The 20,826-nt window shown below is 43.9% G+C and overlaps 1 protein-coding gene across 5 annotated transcripts in view; it reads right to left on the bottom strand.

Moving 5' to 3' along the window:
- Window positions 1-20,826, bottom strand: part of PDK3 (pyruvate dehydrogenase kinase 3) — a 112,288-nt gene that overhangs the window by 79,016 nt on the left and 12,446 nt on the right. For 2 of the 5 annotated variants that reach the window (XM_021080537.1, XM_013986015.2), the window contains exon 1: window positions 501-1,986. The exons of 1 other annotated variant lie outside the window; for it this stretch is intronic. Coding sequence is in view for 1 of the 4 variants with exons in the window: in XM_001927439.5 (XP_001927474.1) it covers window positions 501-606 (106 nt within the window). In the remaining 3 variants the exon portion in view is untranslated. Of the gene's footprint in view, window positions 1-500; window positions 1,987-20,826 lie in introns of those variants that run through there. 2 more of the 5 variants (XM_001927439.5, XM_021080536.1) reach the window with 2 other exon arrangements.

The following is a 20,826-nucleotide window of genomic DNA, read 5'->3' as shown; positions in this document are numbered from 1 at the left end:
AGTTCGAGTCCTGTCGTTCCGGCCCCACAGAAGCACCTTAGGGCAGAAAAAGAACAAAATACCATTGCATAATTTATTCGACCTCAAGGTGTTTCTACACAGCTCTTACCCAATTAAAAAAATCTAAAATTAAAAACCGTTTAAAAGCTACCCACATTCCGCTCCGAAGTTTTAAGGGCGGTGAGGTCTGTGTCAAGTAGATTTGAAACTAATGATGGCAGGTTTGTGGAGTGCCGCCCCGGATCAGGCTCCTTGAACGCGGTTTCTGTGTTTCCCGGTGAACCCCAGCGGGTGTGCGGGTGCCAGGCCCTGCCCCTCCGCGCCCCGAAATCCGAGCCCCTGGGAGAGCCCCCGGGCATCCCGGAGCTCCGCCCGCGGTTCCCACGGACTTTGCCCGGAGGCTCCAGAAACCCGCGGTGGCGGGCCCGGAAGGCAGCGGCCCCGTGCTCCCGGGCCAAGGGAACCGTGGCGGCCGTGGGGGCCCGCGGGCCCGCACTTACCGAAGTCCAGGAACTGCTTGATGGACAGCGGTGACGGCGAGAAGCGAGAGTAGCGCTCGATCTGCTTGGGCACCGGCTGCTTCAGCAGCCACCGGAACAGCCGCATCCTCACCGGCGCAACGCAGAGACCAGCCGAGACACCCAGGCGGCCGCAAGGACCGGTGCAGCCAAGCCGCGCGGGTTGGGCACGTTAGCCAAACGCGCGCCCCGGCCTCAGTCTCGGCCTCGGCGCCACGGGGGCAGCCGCCGCAGCAGAAGCAGCAGCAGGAGCAGCAGGAGCAGCAGCAGAGAAGCAGCAGCAGCAGCAGCAGTTACCCGGCCGTAGCCGGCCGCCCGCGGCTTCCGCAGGCTCCGCCCACGGGGGCGGAGCGGGGCCGCAGCACGTACGCGGCGCGCGAGGGACGCGGGGGGCGCAAGGGGCGCGTGGCCGCACGCGCTGGCTGCTGATTGGCCGCTGCCGCACTCGCTTTCTTTTGCCGAAGTGCCGCCGGGTGTAGGCGCCTCCCTCCTTGACTTCTGCGACCCAGACCCGCCTGGCAAGTGCCGCTACCCTGGGCTGTATACCCTGCTGGGTCCTGCGCGGCCGAAACGTGGCGGAGGCGCTAGGGGACTGGGAGGAGGCCCAGAGTCTTCGCCCAGAATCCGATACGATGCACCACTCAAGGCCCTCTATACCGAAGGCACCTCTTCCGGGAGACCTTCCTTGGGTGGGCTGACTTGCACTTCAGGGTATTCGTTGCATCTTGACACTTTGATTTTCATCTTCTGTTTGCCACTTAGCTATAGTGGCTGTTTCATGCCCTCTGCCACTACCACCATCGTTGGGCAGAAATAAACTAACTGATTCGGATTCCTGTCCGCTCCTCACCATTGAATGGGATTCATTATAACGTCGTGTTTCATGCTTCTACCCATGCCGCCCCACCTCCCCTCGCCTCCACTCTTTGGAACACTTTGCCCAGGATTGTTAGGTCACTGACTTTGTTTCGTGGCTCCCCGTCCCTGGTTCCCACCAACCGTCTCATCCTACCCTCCCGCCTGGGCCAACAACTTTGGGCAAGAATTAAGTCACTGATGTCATCAACACCATCACCATGGAACAGGATCAATTATAAGGTCGCTGACACTTCACTTAGTACCTCCCTCACCCCCTGTGCTCTCCCCCTAAGACCGCTGGGCAGGGTTAATTGTAAGGTCATTGTCTCTCTGTTTCATGTCCCCACCACCACTACCATTGGAAAGGATCAAATTTAAGGTCTTTGGCCCTATCTTTCATACCCCCTCACCTCCATCACCACCGCAGAAAAGCCCCCTGACTCCTTCGTGCCTCACCAGTACCAGCACCACTACTTCTGGACAGGAGTCAGTGCTTACACTATGTCTTACAGTTACGCAATATTAGGTATTCTTTGTGTAAGAGTGAACTTGAACTCAGGGTTCAATATATGAAATCATTATTCCCTAATGTGAAGGTATAAAGTACACCTTGCTTTAACCATTTCCACCAAAACTTGCTTTATTTTTGGCAATGTATAAACATCCACTAAATGAAAGGTAGAATGTTCTCTAGGAAAAAGTTAAAAAATGTAACTGGAAACCACTCCTTTGGTCTGATTGGACTGGCTTTCTCACTAAGATTATTGGTGTGCAGCTATTTAGCTTTTGTACTTTTGTTGGGTTTTTATACACCCAATTCTTTGCTTAATACCTGCATCTTTACTCTGAACTTCAGGAGAAAAGTAGTACATATCCTCAAAGATATCCAGTGGTGATATCCCTCACTTCTAGATTTTCAAGTACATCTTGGTCATCTTGGTGGTGGTATGAACAAAAGCCAAAAAGACATACTAACAATCTCTTTAACCAGAAGCTTTGTCAGCAGAGCTAAGCAATCCTGTTGGTGTACATGAACAAACAAAAAGACTTCTGGCCTGTGGTTCCTCCAGTGACTTTCCCAGGTGCTACCTGGAGGCAGAGTGTACTTGGTGACAGGTGTGGGAGTCAATGAGCAGGAAGAAGCTGAATACCCATCTGGGACCTACACCACAGCTCACGGCAATGCTGGGTCCTTAAGCCACTGAGCAAGGCCAGGGACCAACCTCACGGTTCCTAGTCGGATTCGTCAACCACTGCGCCACGATGGGAAGTCCCCCAGTTACTTCTTACGTCTTATGGGGATACCTGATTTCTCTCCCTGGTATTTGTGACAAAGCCAATGAAATAAATCGAGTTTAATATAAATACATGGTATTATTGTACCCCCTTTATCCACTCTGTGTGTGTGTAGCTAATACTTTCATGTCACCTCGCAAAATCCAGAAGCTATACCAGTGGGTTGATTTCAGTGCTGCTTATAGTTATAAAAGAAGGATCTTGAGAGAAATAAATAGATCTTGATGAGCTTTTCCCAATTATTTTTACATATCAAAGTCTTGCCCAGGCCCTGACCCCAGTGCCTCTCAAAGTGAGATCCCTTGACCAGCAGGAGTGTCACCTTGGAACTGGTTAGAAATGCAAAGTCTTGGAACCCACCCCAGACCTACTGAATCAGAAATTCTGGGGATAGGACCTGGCAATGGGAGTTTTAATAAGCTATGGGAGTTTTAAAGATACGGCCACAATTTTTTTTTTTTTTTTTTGTCTTTTTGCCTTTTCTAGGGCCGCTCCTGTGGCATATGGAGGTTCCCAGGCTAGGGGTCTAATCAGAGCTGTAGCCACCGGCCTACACCACAGCCACAGCAACGCCAGATCTGAGCCACATCTGCAGCCTACACCACAGCTCACGGCAACGTCGGATTCTCAACCCACTGAGCAAGGCCAGGGATCAAACTCTCAACCTCACGGTTCCTAGTCGGATTCATTAACCACTGAGCCACGACGGGAACTCCCACAATTTTTTTTAATATTCCTCCCCTCCAGAGATGGAGCTTAATTCTCCTCCCCTTCAGTAGGGGCTAGGTGTAGTACTTCTACCCAATAGAAGATGGCCAAAAGTGATGGGATCTGACTTCAAAGATTAGGTTATAATACAACTTCTGTCCTGTAAATACCTAACCAATATTCCTCAAAACTATCAAGGTCATTAAAAACGGGGAAAATCTGAAAACCTGTGACAACCAAGAGAAAGCTAAGTAGACATGCCAACCAAATATAATGTGCTCTCCTGGATGGGATTCTGGAACAGATAAAAGGATATTAGATAAAAAGTAAGAAATTCTGCATAAAGGATGGATTTTGGACCAGATGTGTTTAATAATAATGTATCAACATATGTTTATGAATTGTGGAGTTCCCGTCGTGGCTCAGAGGAAACGAATCCGACTAGGAACCATGAAGTTGCAGGTTCGATCTCTGGCCTCGCTCAGTGGGTTAAGGATCCAGCGTTGCTGTGGCTGTCACGTAGGCCAGCAGCAACAGCTCCAAATAGACCCCTGGCCTGGGAACCTCCATATGCCATGGGTGTGGCCTTAAAAAGACAAAAAACAAACAAAAACAAAAAACAAAAAAACACATACGTTTATGAATTGTAATAAATGTACCATACCAATGCAAGATGTTAGTAATAGGGGAAACTGGGTATAGGACACATGGGAACTTTGTCTACTGTCCTCTCAATTTTGCTGTAAATCTGAAATTGTTCTAAAAATGTCAATCATATGATACAGTATTAACGACTGTAGTCATCACATTATATGTTATACCCCCAGAACTTACTTATCTTATAACTGGGAGTTTTGAAAGTCTCCAAGAGAGCAGATCTTAAAAGTTTTCATCACAAGGAAAAAATTTGTTGTAACTATGTGAGTTTATAGAGGTGAACTAAATTTATTGTGGTAATCATTTTGCAATATATACCTCTATCAATCCTTATATTGTACACCTTAAATTTATACAATGTTATGTCAATTATATCTCAATAAAACTGGAAAAAGCAATGCCTCCTGGTACTGCCTTTACAAAATGTAAAATCAAAATATTCAAGTACCATAAAGAACATATTTAAGATAGCAACGAAACTCACAGAGAACAGACTTGTGGTTGCCAAGGGGGAGAGGGGAGGGAGTGGGATGAACTGGGAGATTGGGGTTAGTAGATAAGAACTATTTAGAATGGATAAGCAATGAGGTCCTGCTGTTTAGCACAGGGGACTATATCCAATCTCTTAAGGTAGCCCACGATGGAAGATAATATAAGAAAAGGAAGGTATATATGTATGTATGATGGAGTCACTTTGCTGAACAGTACAATTGACACAACATTGTAAATCAACTATAATTTTTAAAACGATAGCAATGAAGACATTTTATAACCATGGAATAACTACTGAACATTTAAAGGACATGAATTACTACTACTACTAATAATAATGTCAACATTTTTAAAAAACTGTGGCTTCCATCTTAGCATTTTCTCTCTTTCGCTCCCTCCGTCTCCATCTCTCTCCGTAGCTCGCTCTTGCTCTCTCTCAGAAGCCATCTGCCTTGCTGTGAGGCAGCCCTGTGGAGACACCCACAAGAATGATCTTGGAAGCAGATCGTTTTCCTGCCCTGCACCTTGACTATAACCTCGTGAGAGACCCTGAGCCACAACCACTCAGCGTAGCAACTCCTGGACTCCTGACCCATAGATGTGCTCGCAGTTTGTTATAATAAATGCCTGTTGTTTCCAGCTGCTAACATTTGGTTAATCGGTTATGCAGTAACGGTTAACTAGTCTACAAGCCCTCCAGGTGATCCTGACACATGCTCAAGTGTGAAAACCCATGTCCTGTGCTATGTACTCTAAAGAAGCACCCTAGTCCTTCTTGTTAATGCCTCAGACCGTAGCATGGTCATCACTTAGACATAAGTGAGGCCTTCCCTGATCACAAAGGCGATCCATTCCCCTTGCTGTATGGTTTCCTGATTCTCTGTGCCTCCCACTGTAACACTCAAAACACTTTGTTAGAGTCTTCAGCACTAGACATCAGCCCTATGACCAAGTCTGGCTTATTCACTGCTTCATCCTTAGTGCCCAGCATAAGTGCCAGTCACTACTTACGTCACAATAAATACTTATTAAATAAATCAAAACCAGCAACAATAACAATAGCCACCCCAAATCGCATTCCTTCCCACAAGCTCTCTATTGTAATAATTTGATAAAGCCCAAAGCCAAAGTGGACTGGAACAGATGAAGAAATAAATACTCCCTGATTATCTCATCATCAACCACCGGTCGGTGGATCTTGTTATAATACGCCCCCACCCATCACTTGGCTTTATGAAATCCTGGTCTTCCTGTCTTTTCCTCCTCTTAGCTTCTTCACTCTCAGCTAACATTTTTGGAGCACCTACTGTGTGCTCTGTGAAAGTACCTATGTTGTCTCTTCACAGCAAATCTAATGGATGAATATTATCCACATTTTACAGGTGAGCGAACTAAGACACAGAAAGCCTAAAATAATTTAAGATTACATGGCCTGTACGTGATGGTTCAGATTCGAATCTGCATCTCATGACTCTCTATGTCCTTTCGTAATACCAGCCTGAATTGTTTTTAATATACATTTTTAAAAAACATTTTTAAGTTGAGCAAAATTGAGTGGAAACTGAGTTCCCACATCCCCCCACCCCCTCCCACACACCACCTCTCCCCCCCATCAACACCCTCCACCAGAGTGAAAACTTTGCCAAAATCAGTGAACCTACAGTGACACATCATTATCAACCAAAGTCCATAGTTTATATGACTGTTCACTCCTGGTATTGTACATTCTATGGGTTTGGAAAAAGCACGGTCCTAAAAATCCTCTAATTTTAAAAGTGGAAAGTAAGAGTGTGAAGATGAGTGAATTAGAGGAGCAAGAAATTTTACTAAATTCATACCTTTAATCAAATATGTGTGTTATTTGAGGCATTAGCTCTATTCTTGAAAGTGCCTGGATTCTTGATTTTCTTGACACATTGTTTTAGATGGGACCAATCCTCTTGAAACCCACTTATCCTGGTTCTTTCTAATTTCTAGATATGGAGGGTTTTCAGTCTTAATAATCTCTCTCTTCCCCTAAAAGAGGTCAGAAAAGATTTTTAAGTACAGGGATGGGGGGACAGGATAACTTACTGAGAAATTAAAACTGGATTTTGTTTTTGGTGCTCTTGAAGGGACAAAAGGAGGGGGTAGCTAACCCTAAAGATAACAGAGACTTGGGGTCTGAGCTTTGAGCTGCTGTGCCTTGGGAAATGCATTAGCTGTTCTGTACAGCAGGGTGCTTTGGCTTCTAGGGCTGAAAACAGAAGTTGGAAGCTATAGGAGCCATTTTGGTAGCCTCTGTAAATTCATTCCCTCTCCTCTTGGTAACTACCCCTTCCATTTTGTTTAGTTCACCATGAAGTGCAACTGTGCTTTGGCCGAGGTTGGGGGTTGGGTGGGGAATAACCCACTTTGGTTGTAGTAATGACATAATGTGGCTCAACCGAAAAACTAACAAGCTTAATTCTGACCACTGGCTATGGCTCGTGGTATTGGCACGTGACCCAGTTGAGGCCACTAAGAAAGGGGGAGACATTTTCCAGGGGCTTCTGTAAAAGAAACTTGCTTGCTATTCAGAGGAAGCTTCTGGAAGAATCTCTCCCTCTTTCACTCTTTCTAAGCACACTCATGCACACACACACAGATACACACACACAGACCCACACACACACGGAAGCATCAATTGATAGCCATTTTGTAAAGCTGACTGTGGAGAAAGCAGAGCAGAAGTGGCAAGAGCCTGGATCCTCCATATCATCAGGCAATCAAATCACCATTCCTGAGGTTTCCTGTGAACTCTCAGTTTCACAGGCTAGTACATCTCCTTTATAGTTCAGGCCAGCCTGGGTAGATTTGTGTTGCTTAGAGTAAAAAATATCGTAACTTTCACACAAAGCATTTTCCAGATACCCTGCATACACACTCAGGAAAAAGTCCCACCGTGATGGTTGCTGGTGGGCATCTTACTAGCTCTCAACGTAGGAATTCAAACCCAGATTTAATTTGATTTTAAAACAATAAAGAAAGGTAATGTTTCATGTGCTCAAGTGTTATGAAACAAAATCAAGTCATAATATCCAGAAAAAAAACATTAAAGGAGAATGGTTAAGTAAAACATGGCACATGCAACTCAAGAGACCATTATACAGTCATTAAAAATTCACTGTATGAAGTCTATATGAGAACATGGCAAATACAAACATTATAAGTGGGTGAAAGCAAGATATAAAACTATGTATTAAATTTGAGCTCAGCTATGAAAAGATCACATAGAAAAACAGTCGGGAAGGAAACAGCAAAATGCCAACAACATAAGAACATTAAAGACTGTTTTGAGAGATACCATTTAGGAAATTCTTGAAGTCCCTGGGTGTGAAGTGATCTAAAAACATGAACCAAGGATAGGTAACATGAATGGCCTTATTCAGTTCTCTTTCACCCCAAAAAATGAAGGTTAATTATACAGAGACTTGTCAGAATCCACTCTTTTATTTTCATCCAAACATGATCTTACCAGTTCCTATTAATGTTTACTTAGGGTCCATAATTAACTGAGCAAGAATATTACAGGCAGTGGACTCTGACATCTAAGGTGCTACCTCTTATCTGGAAAGCTTGGTGTTTGTTACATCAGCAAATCTAGTACAGCCTTCACCCATCCAAGCTGTTGGCCAAGGAGCAGTTCCCACCCCCAACCCCACCGCTGACATCAACACCACCCACAGCCAACTTGACAATGACCCTGAGTCAGTTTTCAAGCTGCTAAGATTTTTGTCAGAGAGAGCTGTATACCTACCAGGAAGGCCTCTTCCCCAGCCTCTAGAGCCTTATTATCAGCCCTAATTGTTTTCACCTCCCGCCTCCCTCCACTTAGCCCAATGCTCTGGAGGTTTGAGGTTCTGAGGAAAAGAACGACAGCCATTCCTCCCACGGAGATTCCTGCTCTAGGATAAGCTGTACCGTGTACTATGTCACACCCGAGACAACTATAAATAGTGATGTTAAAGGAACAGGTCTGGGGCCAGTCACCTCCCACAATTTGAAATGTGCCATAGGATAGAATCAAAAAGGTCAGATTTCAAAATCTAAAGGGATTCGGTCTCGTTATAAGAACTAAAGCCCATGGGGGGGGCTATCGAGCACTTGAAGTGTGCTGGTCCAAATTGAGACATGTAATAACTGTAAAATTCACACCAGGTTTCAAAGACTTAGGAGGCAAAAAACAAATAGGTAAATAAGTGAAAGAAAAAGCAAAAAGACTAACAACATCTCAATAATTTGATACTGATTACATGTTGAAATGATGTTTCAGATCAGTTGCCTCATATATATTTTTACAATTACCTTCACCTGTTTATCTTTGTTAAAGTGTGGCTTCTAAAAAACCTAAAATTACACCTGTGGCATGTATTTGGGGCTCATGTTCGATTTCTATTGGACAGGGCTATGTTTGGTTACTTGCAGGGTGTCTCTTACACTCCTGTGAATATAGACAAGGTAACTAACATTTGCTGCTGGGCTTCATCATGCCAGAACTATATTAGGTGCGGTTAGCTCTTTCAACCCTCATATCAATTCTGCAAGGCACTCATGACTATACCTATTTACAGATGAAAAAAAACTGAGGCTCAAAGAAGTTAACTTGCCCAAGGCCATCCAATGAAATACAGTAGAGCTGGTAAATTCAACACCGGTAATTGTTCAGGGCGTTATCCTATTGCCAAGGCTTTTCTCTCTGCCATGACTGGACAATCTCTACAAGGAGAGGAAGTGATGCCAAGAAAATGGGAGGAGACGTGTTCTCTAAAACTGAAATTGCTAAGCATGGGCAAGCCTCATTAAAAAATAAAACTACACCTTCCCAGTCCATGATGCCAAGTTGCCAAACACATGACTGGTGACAAGTGAGGTAGCACTGCTTTTCTTTTCCTCTAACCCTAACTTGGAAAGAGGTTTGGAGTGGGTGCTGTTGAAGAGCTAGACCTGCCCCATTTGGGAAAGAAAAGACTCCTGTAAGTTTCTGCCTCCATTTTAGATGTAGCAGGAAGAAAACATTACTACTTAGCCCTATAATTTCCATTTTCCTATAGAGCATCTTAATGGGTTTGGATATACAAGGTTGCAGCTGTGGAGAGAAGTACCTGCCCCACCCCACTCCCACCCAAGGTGATCCGGGAAGGAAGAGGGTGAAGTAGACTGGAGGAAAAATCGGGGAGAATGGGGCTTTAAGAAGGGCTGAAGTTGTATGGCCCAAAACTCCCCCTCTCCCCAGCAATTTCATAACAGGTACTTTCTTACAAATGCCTGTTTTCCTGGCAGAGTCTGGTGAAGGAGGTGTGTGGTTCAGTAGCAGCAATGCAGGAAAAAGCCAAGTAGTGAGGTGGCTAAAACACAGTATGAACAGAAGTCCAGGAGGGCTGAGGCCAGTGATAGGCTGTGGGATCTGAGGGTAGGATGGGAAAGCACAAAGGAGCAAAGACAGAAGGGCCAACACCTTCACCTCAGTCCTCTGGGCATGAGGCCCCCAGCTCACATCTGGGTGACACAAAATACTAGATTGTTGGTGAAAGCACCCAGGCAGCTTCTACTTGCAATGCATAAAACTAGCTCTTCATGAACATTCCAGAGTTTCATATTCAAGCTCAAAATGTCATAATTACAGTGCTTTTTTTTTTTTTTGGTCTTTTTTAGGGCTGCACCCACAGCATATAGAGGTTCCCAAGCTAGGGGGCAAATTGCAGCTGTAGCCACTGGCCCACACAACAGCCACAGCAACTTGGGATCCTTAACCCACTCAGCGAGGTCAGGGATCCAACCTGTGTCCTCACAGAGGCTAGTCAGATTCATTTTGACTGAGCCATGATGGGAACTCCATCATTATGGCCTTAAATATGAGACGAGTTTCGGTTTCATTCCCCAGAGCAGACCATGTGCAGGTTGCAAATTTGAGAGAGAATGACAGAAAACCACCCCAGGAGTAGGGAAACCCACCGATAGCGGGCTTGTAACTGCCAAGTTATGGCAGATAACTGCAGTTCCATCCTGAGAAGGAACTCTTTGGAAGGGCCAACATGCATCTGAATTCTCCCAGCCAGAGGCCAGGGGTCGGCGGCTGAGCATTGCTCCTGCAGCGAGCAAGGCTTTCCCTAGGACTTCAGGCCTCCTCTGTGTACTGCCCAGAATTTCATTACTCTCCAGCTCTTCCTCAAAATCATTTTATCACACTTCAACATATGCTTACATTATCCCATTTCAATTGTTCAAAGCTTCATAAAAAGAGTCCTATGTCGTAAGAAAACTTCTGGAACTAATTTTTGCACTCAGTATCATATTAGGAAGATTCATTTTATGTTATGTGTGTTGCCAAAGGGGCATTTAGGCTGTTCCTAGTCTGTCTCTTTCTCTTTAGGGTTGCACTGCAGCATATGGAAGTTTCCAGGCTAGGGGTTGAATGGGAGCTGTAGCTGCAATGCGGGATCTGAGCCTTGACTGCGACCTACACCGAAGTGGATCCTCAACCTGCTGAGCTAGGCCAGGGATTGAACCCGCATCCTCAGGGATACCAGTCGGGTTCCTTACTGGTGAGTCACAACAGAAACTCTGCTTCTTTCTTTATTTGAAAATATTTACTTATTTGCTACAAATAGTAAACAGTGCTGCTGTGAATGTCATTTTTGGACTGGTATATAGCCAGCATGAGAATGTTTAATACTAGAAGATAGTGCAAATTGATTAAATCAATTTATACTCCTATGGATGAATAAGAGATTGCTGTTAACCCATAGCCTCTTCTTCAGAACTCAGTATTGTCATATAGCTTCATCAAATACTCTAGTTTTGGGCTTGGGTGTTAGGTTCATGGGTGTTCATATTTATTTATTTATGTATTTATTGAAAAAGAGAAGCACACATGGACCTGTATAGCGTGAGCCCAGGATCATTCCTATTAACTCATTTCTATGCAATTACAGAAAATAATAGAGTCTCAGCATATCTATCAAATTTTATAAATGCGCGCCACCGGCTTCCATAAACTCCTCAGCCCAGGATGGGATGCAAAGATTCAGTCTAGCTACTGTTCTGAGCTGGGCAGTGTCTGCTCTTTCTCCAAAGATCATTTCCCTTCCAGCTGCCTCCACCTGACCAGCATCATTCTACTGGGTCCAAAAAGTTCTCCTTGCTTCCCGGAGTTTCCCTTCCCAACAAAACAATAACTCATCAGTGTCACATTTCCTTAAGACCCTGCCCTTTCCTACCAATGATTCCAAATGGAAATTTCAGGCACCAGAGCCAAAGAGTTGGGTTGATCATTGTGGTTGAGTGGGCTTTAGAGCATTCCTCGTGGCACCAGGCAGGCCGTTATCTGTCCCCACTGAGGTGTAGGTGTAGGATCACCCCTAGACACGGGTAATCCCTACTTGGCCGTCCTGCAAGATGAGGCAGTGTTGCTATTCACTGATGATGTGGTTTTAGGCAAGTGATTTAACCTCTCTGAGCTTTGGTTTTCTCGCCTGGGAAATGGGAGTGACAAAGGCTCCTTTAAAGGTTTGTTGTGAGAACTGGAGAGAGTACCTTCCTGGCCTCAGGCAGCTGTCAGTTATGGGGGGCTGCTACAGTTTCTACACATTTGAGCATGACAGCAAAGCCTACCAGATACCTGACCTCCAAGTTCCGGGCCTAGATCTGCTATGAACTAGCTCTCTGGGTCTGAGGAAAACTGCTTCAGCTTTCCCTGCTCAGTTCCTCAAATGTAAAGTGAGAGGGCTGGACTTCAGCTGACCTCTAAAAAGACGATCAGGAGTCTATGAGAAGAACTCTGACTACAGTACTCAATTATTTATCAGTGCCAAAGTAGTCACTCACAGCGGTTATTCCTCAGGTACTAACTTATTCAGTAGATCCTAAGAGTTTGGACAAGAGCTTTCCCAGGAAATGAGAGAAAAGAATTTTGTTTTACTTGAGGGAATAATTTCCAAATCTGAAAGGCTAAGGAAAGAGCGAAAGGGGGGACCAGTACCCTAAAATTTACACACAAAACTTAGGTTTGTGTTCAAAACTGGGTTCGTAACTCTGATATTCTCCAGTTACTCCAATTATTTTTTCACCACTCAAGGTTATTGCATGAGTCAGCACTGTATTCTGTTTCTCCTTGTATAACCCCTTTCTTCTTTTGTTCCTCTCCCTCAAAATGGCTTCATTCTTTGCCTGCATTTTTTTTCTTCTCTACATTTCTGTTGTTGTTTTGGTTTCAGTGAGAAAGTCACTTGCCTTAAGTAAGTTTTACTTGGCAGCGTAACCCAAGGAACACCTGCTCTCATTCTTAAGCTATGTTCTCCCAGGGCCATGGCCAAAGAGTTCCATTTGAATTAGATGTAAGCTGGATTTCAGTAGACAATTAAAAGAAATAGAGGAACATTTTCTCTTTCCATTATTTAAAACTTTAACCTCAAGCAACTCTTTTGGCTTTTCCGATAAGCTTCTTGGCTTCTCACAAAGTAGGAGACTCACCTGTATCCTCCCTTTATCCTACTCTGGGAACTCACCTACCTCACAAATGTCCTATTGTCCTTTGTCATAGGGCTGCCAGTGTTGCTGGTAAGAACCACTGCATACCTACTGGATGAGAAGTAGTTGTGATGAAATGTTAATTTACTCAGACTCCCTAGAGACACAAAATCTCTCCAACACAATCCAGAGGATGAAAGGAAGAAAGAGAAGGAGAGGGTGAGTTCATGGTTTAGGTCTCAGAATAACCAAGTCTCCAGACAGGGAAGGCAGCAATCAAGAATTTGGCAGCCTAGAGGAAGATCAAGTGATGGAGTGATTCTGGCCAAAGATTGCAAGTGAACCGAGATGTGGTTAAGGCCCGGGGAGCCTGCAGACCTGTCCATCACCTCTGTTTGTCTTACTGGGAGGGCAAAGTACGAGTGGGCATGAGCTCTGGTGGGGCAATGGTGCTGGTCTTTCAGCCCTTCCCCAACCACAGTTTCCCGTCAGACTCCTCACCCCCACATTGCTTTTCCTGAAGGCTCTGTTCTCACTAATATCTGCCAGAAATACTCAGAGGAAAAGACAATTCCTAGATTCTGTCCCCCTCACCCCACCATACCAAATTCATGCTAAGGCCACCAATGATCTTCATGTCCAAGGGACACTTAATAGTTCTGTTTTTCTAGACCTCATGGTCACTCCCTTTTTGCTGAAAAACCCTATTTGAATTCATTGGCTTCCAGGGCTCACTGTTTTTCTCCCTGCCTTCCAGGTCGCTTTTTCTGACATGGGCTCCTCTACCTCATCTTAGGGTTCCTTAGAGCTCTTTCCTAAGCCCTCATCTTACTTGCTTCTCTCTTCCCAGGCAATCTCCACTATCCCCATGGCTTCATTTACTATTAAAATGTGGTTTCCCAATAATCTCCTGCCACTGTATATGGAAATGCCTACTTGCCATTTCCATTTGACTGTCTCAGTGACCCCCCTCCTCAAGTTATACATGTCCAAAATTGTATTCATGATTTCCCCACCAAAATTCTCCTCTTTCAGCATTATTCGGCTCCTTAGAAAACTTCCTTAGTTTTGCTGACTGGGCTGCTTAAACTAAGAACCTTAGATACCATCCTTGACACCTCCCTCTCTGTCCTCTCTCCCACTCCATCAATTGTCACCTTTTGATTCTCTGTCCTACATACATATCTCTTGAATCCTTCCTTCTGCATCTCTCCATCTCACTACCACCATCTTGACTATGGACACCAATAGTTCTCACCTGTGCTACTGCGCTGTCCTTATAAACTGGAATCCTGGCATCTCCTCTCATCCCTCACTCCACTCTTTTATCCTCTGCAGCCTAAGTGATCTTTAAAAGTGTAAATATGGTCTAGCCCCCACTCAGCCCTCCATCTCCTCTTGTACAGTTCTAGCTCTTGCTCTGTCTACTCCAGCAATACTGGATTTATACGAATGCCTTAAAATGCTATGTATTGCCTGCCTGCAGTTCTTGAAAGGCTCTTTCCACCCCTGATGACCTGAGACAGCTAACTCCTGCACATCCTTAGAATCAGCTTTCAATATCACATCCTCAGGAAATCCTTTCCCCACAATCCAGATGGACTGAGTCTCCTATTAATCACTTTCATAACACCATGCAGTGCTCCTTCATAGCACACTGCACACTTGAGGTTAATTAATTACAATTTTGGGGCTTAATGCCAATCTTCCTCTTGTGGAAAAGGAATAAGTTCCATATTGACAGAGCCGATGTCTGTTTGTCCACCCATGAGGTCCCTGCTCCTAGCTAAGTGCAGGCCCTTGAAAAAAATCTGTTTAGGAACTAACTCTCTGAACATCCCTACCAGTTCTTACTCCAACGTTTTCTCAAACCAAGCTTGTTGAATGGAAAACATCCTGCTGAGTCCTATCTTAGTTCCCCATTGCCGCTGTTACGAATTGCTGCAAACTTGGCAACTCAGAACAACATAAGTCCTAAAATGAAATATGTAAATATCTCATGCATCTTTATATCAAAAACAAACACCAACCCAACCAAAAAAATGGGCAGAAGATCTAAATAGACATTTCTCCAAAGAAGACTGATGACCAAAAAGCACATGAAAAAATGCTCAACATCACTAATTATTAGGGAAATGAACATCAAAACTACAATGAAGTATCACCTCATACCAGCCAGAAAGGCCATCATCAAAAAGTCTACAAAGGAATTCCCTTGTGGCTCAGTGGCTTAAGGATCTGATTTTGTCACTTCAGTGGCTCAGGTCACTGCTTTGGTGTGAGTTCGATTCCTGATCCAGGAACTTCCACATGCCATGGATGCAGCCAAAAAAGAAAGAAAGAAAAAAAAAAAGGTCTACAAACAATAAATGCTGGAGAGGGTGTAAAGAAAAGGGAAACCCCCTACACTGTTGGTGGGAATGTAAATAGGTAAAACCACTATGGAGAACAGTATGGAGGTTCCTTAAAAAACTAAATATAAAAAATCTTATGATCCAGCAATCCCACTCCTGGGTATATATCTGAAGAAAAACCGTAATTTGAAAAGATACATGCACCCATGTTCATTGTAGCACTATTTACAATAGCCAAGACATGGAAGCAACCATCAAAAGATGAATGGATTAAGAAGGTGTGGTACACATATACAGTGGAATATTACTCAGGCATAAAAAGAATGAAATAATGCCATTTGCAACAATGTGGTTGGAGCAGGAATGGAGATCACTCATATGTGGAATCTAATCAAGAATTAGGAGTTCCCGTCGTGGCGCAGTGGTTAACGAATCCAACTAGGAACCATGAGGTTGCGGGTTCGCACTGCCCTTGCTCAGTGGGTTAACGATCCGGCGTTGCCGTGAGCTGTGGTGTAGGTTGCAGATGTGGCTCGGATCCCGTGTTGCTGTGGCTCTGGCGTAGGCCGGTAGCTACAGCTCCGATTCAACCCCTAGCCTGGGAACCTCCATATACCGCGGGAGCGGCCCAAGAAATAGCAACAACAACAACAACAAAAGACAAAAGACAAAAAAAAAAAAGAATTATACAAGGGAGCTTGTTGACAAAATAGACTCAAAGATTTTGAAACAAAACTTATGGTTACAGAAGGGAAAATGTTGGGGGAAGGGATAAAATGGGAGGTTAGGATTGGCATATACACACTACTATATATGGAATGGATGAGTGATTAGGACCTACTGAATAGCACAGGGAACTCTACTCAATATTCTGTAGTGACCTATATGGGAAAAGAATCTGAAAAGGAATGGATATAGGTATGTGTATAACTGTTTGACCTTTCTGTACACCTGAAGCTAACACAACATTGTAAGTCAACTACATGCCAATAAAATTTAATTTTTAAAAAGGGGGAAAAAAACCCCTAAAATCAAGGAGTCAGCAGGGTTGCATTCCTCCTGTAAGCTCTAGAGAAAAATCCATTTCCTAGCTTCTAGAGGGTGCCTGAATTCCTCGGCTTGTGGTCTCACATCACTCCAACCTCTATTGCCATCATCATGGCCCCTTCTCCACTGTCCTGCTTCCCTCCTATAGGAACCTTTGCAATTACATTGAGCCCATCTAGGTAACCAAGGAGCACCTCAACATCTGCAGATCCTTACCTTAATCATATCTGCAAAGTCTCTTTTGCCATGTGAGGCAATATATTCACAGGTTCTGGGGATAAGGAGCTAGACATCTTTGGAGAGGGGCTTTATTCAGCCCACCATAACTCCCAGGCCCAGAGGGTAAAACTTTGGCAAAGTTTTCTAGAACAGATTCTTAACCGTGCTATAAAACATCACACACCACACATACTCCATACACATCGTGATTCTGCCCACGTTATAACTTTCTCCTACGTCCTTTTATCAGTTAGTTTGGATTAGTCCATCCTGAGGTGTGAGCATATACGGCATAGTGTCCACACACACATGGTCCTCGGATGTGCTTAGCAGTCCCTTCTGATTCCTGTCCCCTTGGTAAAGAAGGCAGGGCCATGAAGTAGAATGGGAATGAGGCTGAGTGGCTGAAGTGACCTCACCTTGTTTGATGTCACAGGCTACCCTTCCAACCCCAAGTCTCCTGTCCAAGCTGTTGCTTGCTGGGGAAACTGGCTGAGGGAATGGGTGGTCACAGTTGTCTCAGGTGGAAGAATCTTAGTAAGAAGCTGTGGTAGAACATTTTTAGACACATTTTTAATTTGTAAAACAAAGCTCAGATGATGCACAAATATTTGGCAATAAGTGTGGAAGCAAAAAAGGTTTCATGATACAAATAATTTATATCTTCAACACTTAGTTGGTATGAATATTCTTAAGACCAAGAAAGCCTGATCTTCAAAGTACTACCTCTGGACTGTTTACCTCAGCCCCAGGCATGGTCTCATCTTGCGTTACAGCTGCCATTACACACCCCCCCACCGCATTTTTTTTTTGACAGTTATGGAAATAAACAGAAGACTTCTGGCAGCACTGCATGTACTTCCTGGGAGTGAATCTCTGGTTTCTAATAGGCATGATCTGGATTTTTGTGGAAGCAAAGACAGACATGCTTTTTTCTCACATTACCTAGTCCCCTTGGAGTAACCAACTCTCAGTTCTTTAATCCTGGGTCCCATCTAGAATTATTGCTTTATGGATATTCTGGAGTTTTTCCAAGTCTTGATTATTTTACCCGTGAAAGATTTCCAAAGGGATGAGATGGCAGTGAAAACACCTTTTCTACACTCTTCTTACCTTTATTAAAATAAAAACATCACTATCAAGAATAGTTCTAGGGGAGTTCCTGTCGTGGCTCAGTGGTTAACGAATCCGACCAGGAACCATGAGGTTGCAGGTTCAATCCCTAGCCTTGCTCAGTGGGTTAAGGATCCAGCCTTGCCGTGAGCTGTGGTATGAGCTCGGATCCCGAGTTGCTGTGGCTTTGGCATAGGCCAGCAGCTATAGCTCCAATTCGATCCCTAGCCTGGGAACCTCCATATGCTGTGAGAGCGGCCCTAGAAAAGGCAAAAAGACAAAAAAAAAAAAAAGAAAAAAGAAAAAAAAAGAATAGCTCTACGTAAGTTGTTCTAAGTCGTCTATTCCTGACAGGGACACACCTTTAGTGCAATCTAGTCATGAAGTTTTAGAGCTTGGAGAGTGGAGATAGGCTGGTCCACCCCCTTATTTTGCAGATGAGGAAGCTGAGGGGTAGCCACCTAAGGAAATTGTCCAAGGGCATACAGGTTAGGGCTGTTGACAGTTTCATAAGGCCATAAAAACGTATCGACCAAGATTCTACATATCCAGTTGATAACATTCATAGATATAGTTTCCATATAATAAATTCAGTCTTCATTGTTTTAAGGCTTTGTGATAATTCGACCTGAGCTAGGCCAAAGTTTACTTCAAATGCTCTATGAAAGAAGAGCTTACTAAGCAGTTAATGGTGTAAAAAAGATCACAGAGCATGTTGTTTACTGGTTCCTAGGGGCAAACTGTTTAAAGGACATTTGCCTTTAACTGTATGCAACTGCATTTTTGATTTAAAAATAAATCATTAAAATAGGCTCTGCAAAACCTGTTTAGAGTCATTTTGTTAATTATTTAATCCTCATTATAGACTTGCAATTTTTAAAAAATTAGTTCTTTTAAACAATGAGTCTCAGCTTTCATTGATCCAGCCTGATTATCCCTTCTATTGACTCAGAATTAGAAGAGTTTAAACTTCAGGGCTTCAAAGGGAATCAGAAACTGTGTGGCAAGGCCGACCCTTTCAGAACCACTGCCTTCATGCACCTTGAGTGAATCTGGGACGCTTTTGCTTTGATGAATACGGGAGGGTGGACTGTTGAGTTTGGTTTTCCCCATGAGGACGAATATAGTACTTTTAATGGTAACTCATTTATACACATCAAGGATTCCTTCAGATGAAAACTGACTATAAGTCACTGCCGTGCACGAGGCCTTTCAGAAGTCCTTTGCCCTTTCTGCCTGCAGCCCACATGCTGCTATCCTAGGCTGTTTCTGTCACCCAGCTTTGTGGGAAACAGTGAATGTAACAGGATTTGATTTAAACTCTGGACGCCTATCAAGACATGCAAGAAACAGCCCCTAATTTTTTATTAATTGCAAAATCAAACTTATTCACAGTGGAGTTCCCACTGTGGTGCAACGGGATGGGTGGTGTTTCTGCAGCGTTAAGACACAGGTTGGATCCCCAGCCCGGTACAGCAGGTTAAAGGATCCGGCAGAGCCACAGCTGCAGCAGGGGTCACAACTGCAGCTCAGATCTGAACCCTGGCCCGGGAAGTCCATATGCCATGGAGTGGCAAAAAAAAAGGAAAACAACAACAACAACAACAACACCCTGTTCCCAGTGGAAAGTTCTCTCCCTCCTTGAGGGCAAGGACTGTTAACTAATATTATGTACCTGTCAGACAATCTGGTTTGGGGGTGGTTCCCTGTGTTGAAAAGATACATTTCATGTTTCCTATGATTGTATCTCCCTCTTCCTTCCCTTGCATCTAGGGTTGCGAAGTATAAGACACTCAGGGAAATTTGAATTTTAGATAAATAAGAAACATATTTTTAGTACAGGTATTTTTCATGTACTATCTGAAACATACTTATACTTTAAAAACTTACTTGTTGATTATCTGAAATTCAAATCTCACTGGATGTCCTGTGTTGATTATTTTGGTTTTGTTTTGTTTTTTGCTAAATCTAGCAACCCTGCATAATTCTCTTCAACTTTTTTGTTCTTTCTCCCAAATTTTTATTTTAATAGGCTTTCTTCCCAATTTCCCTCTGTTCTTTAGAACTGTTATTTCTTCATCTTCTGCTCTAATTTAGGGGGTATTAATTTTTAGTGATTTTGGGTTGTGATGGGCAGCACCAGGCTTCTGCATAAACGGCCTCAGAGCTACGCATCAGGTAAGATTTGAAGAGGGCTTATCTGAAGACATTTCTCCTGATAGTCTATCCTCAGCAAATACTCCTTTGAATTAAGCACAGCCTTCTCTAAGCGGTACTTCTAAAACATCTCTAGGAAATAGTAATGCTAGTTACTAATACCTAAGGAGAAATGACAGTAATGATTTTAAAATTGTATCTCCATGTACCTTTTAAAAACAAATTCTTTATTTGGAAGTATAACAGAAGTGTGTCTGAGTTCCCCTTGTGGCTCAGCAGAAACGAATCTGACGAGCATCCGTGAGGATGCAGGTTCAATCACTGGCCTCGCTCAGGTTAAGGATCTGGTGTTGCCATAAGCTGTGGTGTAGGTTGCAGATACGGCTCAGATCTGGAGTGTCTGTGGCTGTGGTGTAGGCCAGCAGCTGTAGCTCTGATTCAACCCTTAGCCTGGAAACCTCCATATTCCTCAGGTACAGTCCTAAAAAGACAAAAAAAAAGTGTCAATAAGTGCACAGCTAGATGAATTTTCCCAAAATGAACATACTCAGGTAATCAGCACTCAGACCAAAAAACATAACATTGGGGAGTTCCCTTGAGGTGCAATGGATTAAGGATTCAGTATTGTCACTGCAGTGGTTTGGGTCATTGCTGTGGCTCAGGTTTGATGCCAGGCCTGGGAACTTCCACACGCCACAGGTGCAGTAGAAAAAAAAAATGGGGGGAGAAAAAGAAGCATAATATTGGGAAGGAAATCCTGCCACCTGTTACAACATGGATGAACCTTGAGGTCATTATGCTAAGTGAAATAAGCCAGTCACAAAAAGACGTATGATTCCACTTACTTGCAGTACCTAGAGATGTGAAATTCACAGAGCAGAAACTAGAATGGTGGTTACCAGAGGCTGGAGGGGAGGACA

Source organism: Sus scrofa, chromosome X (genome assembly GCF_000003025.6).
Source record: "Sus scrofa isolate TJ Tabasco breed Duroc chromosome X, Sscrofa11.1, whole genome shotgun sequence".
Lineage (NCBI taxonomy): Eukaryota > Metazoa > Chordata > Mammalia > Artiodactyla > Suidae > Sus > Sus scrofa.
Note: the sequence above shows the minus strand (reverse complement) of the source record. Positions and strands in the feature narration are given on the sequence as shown.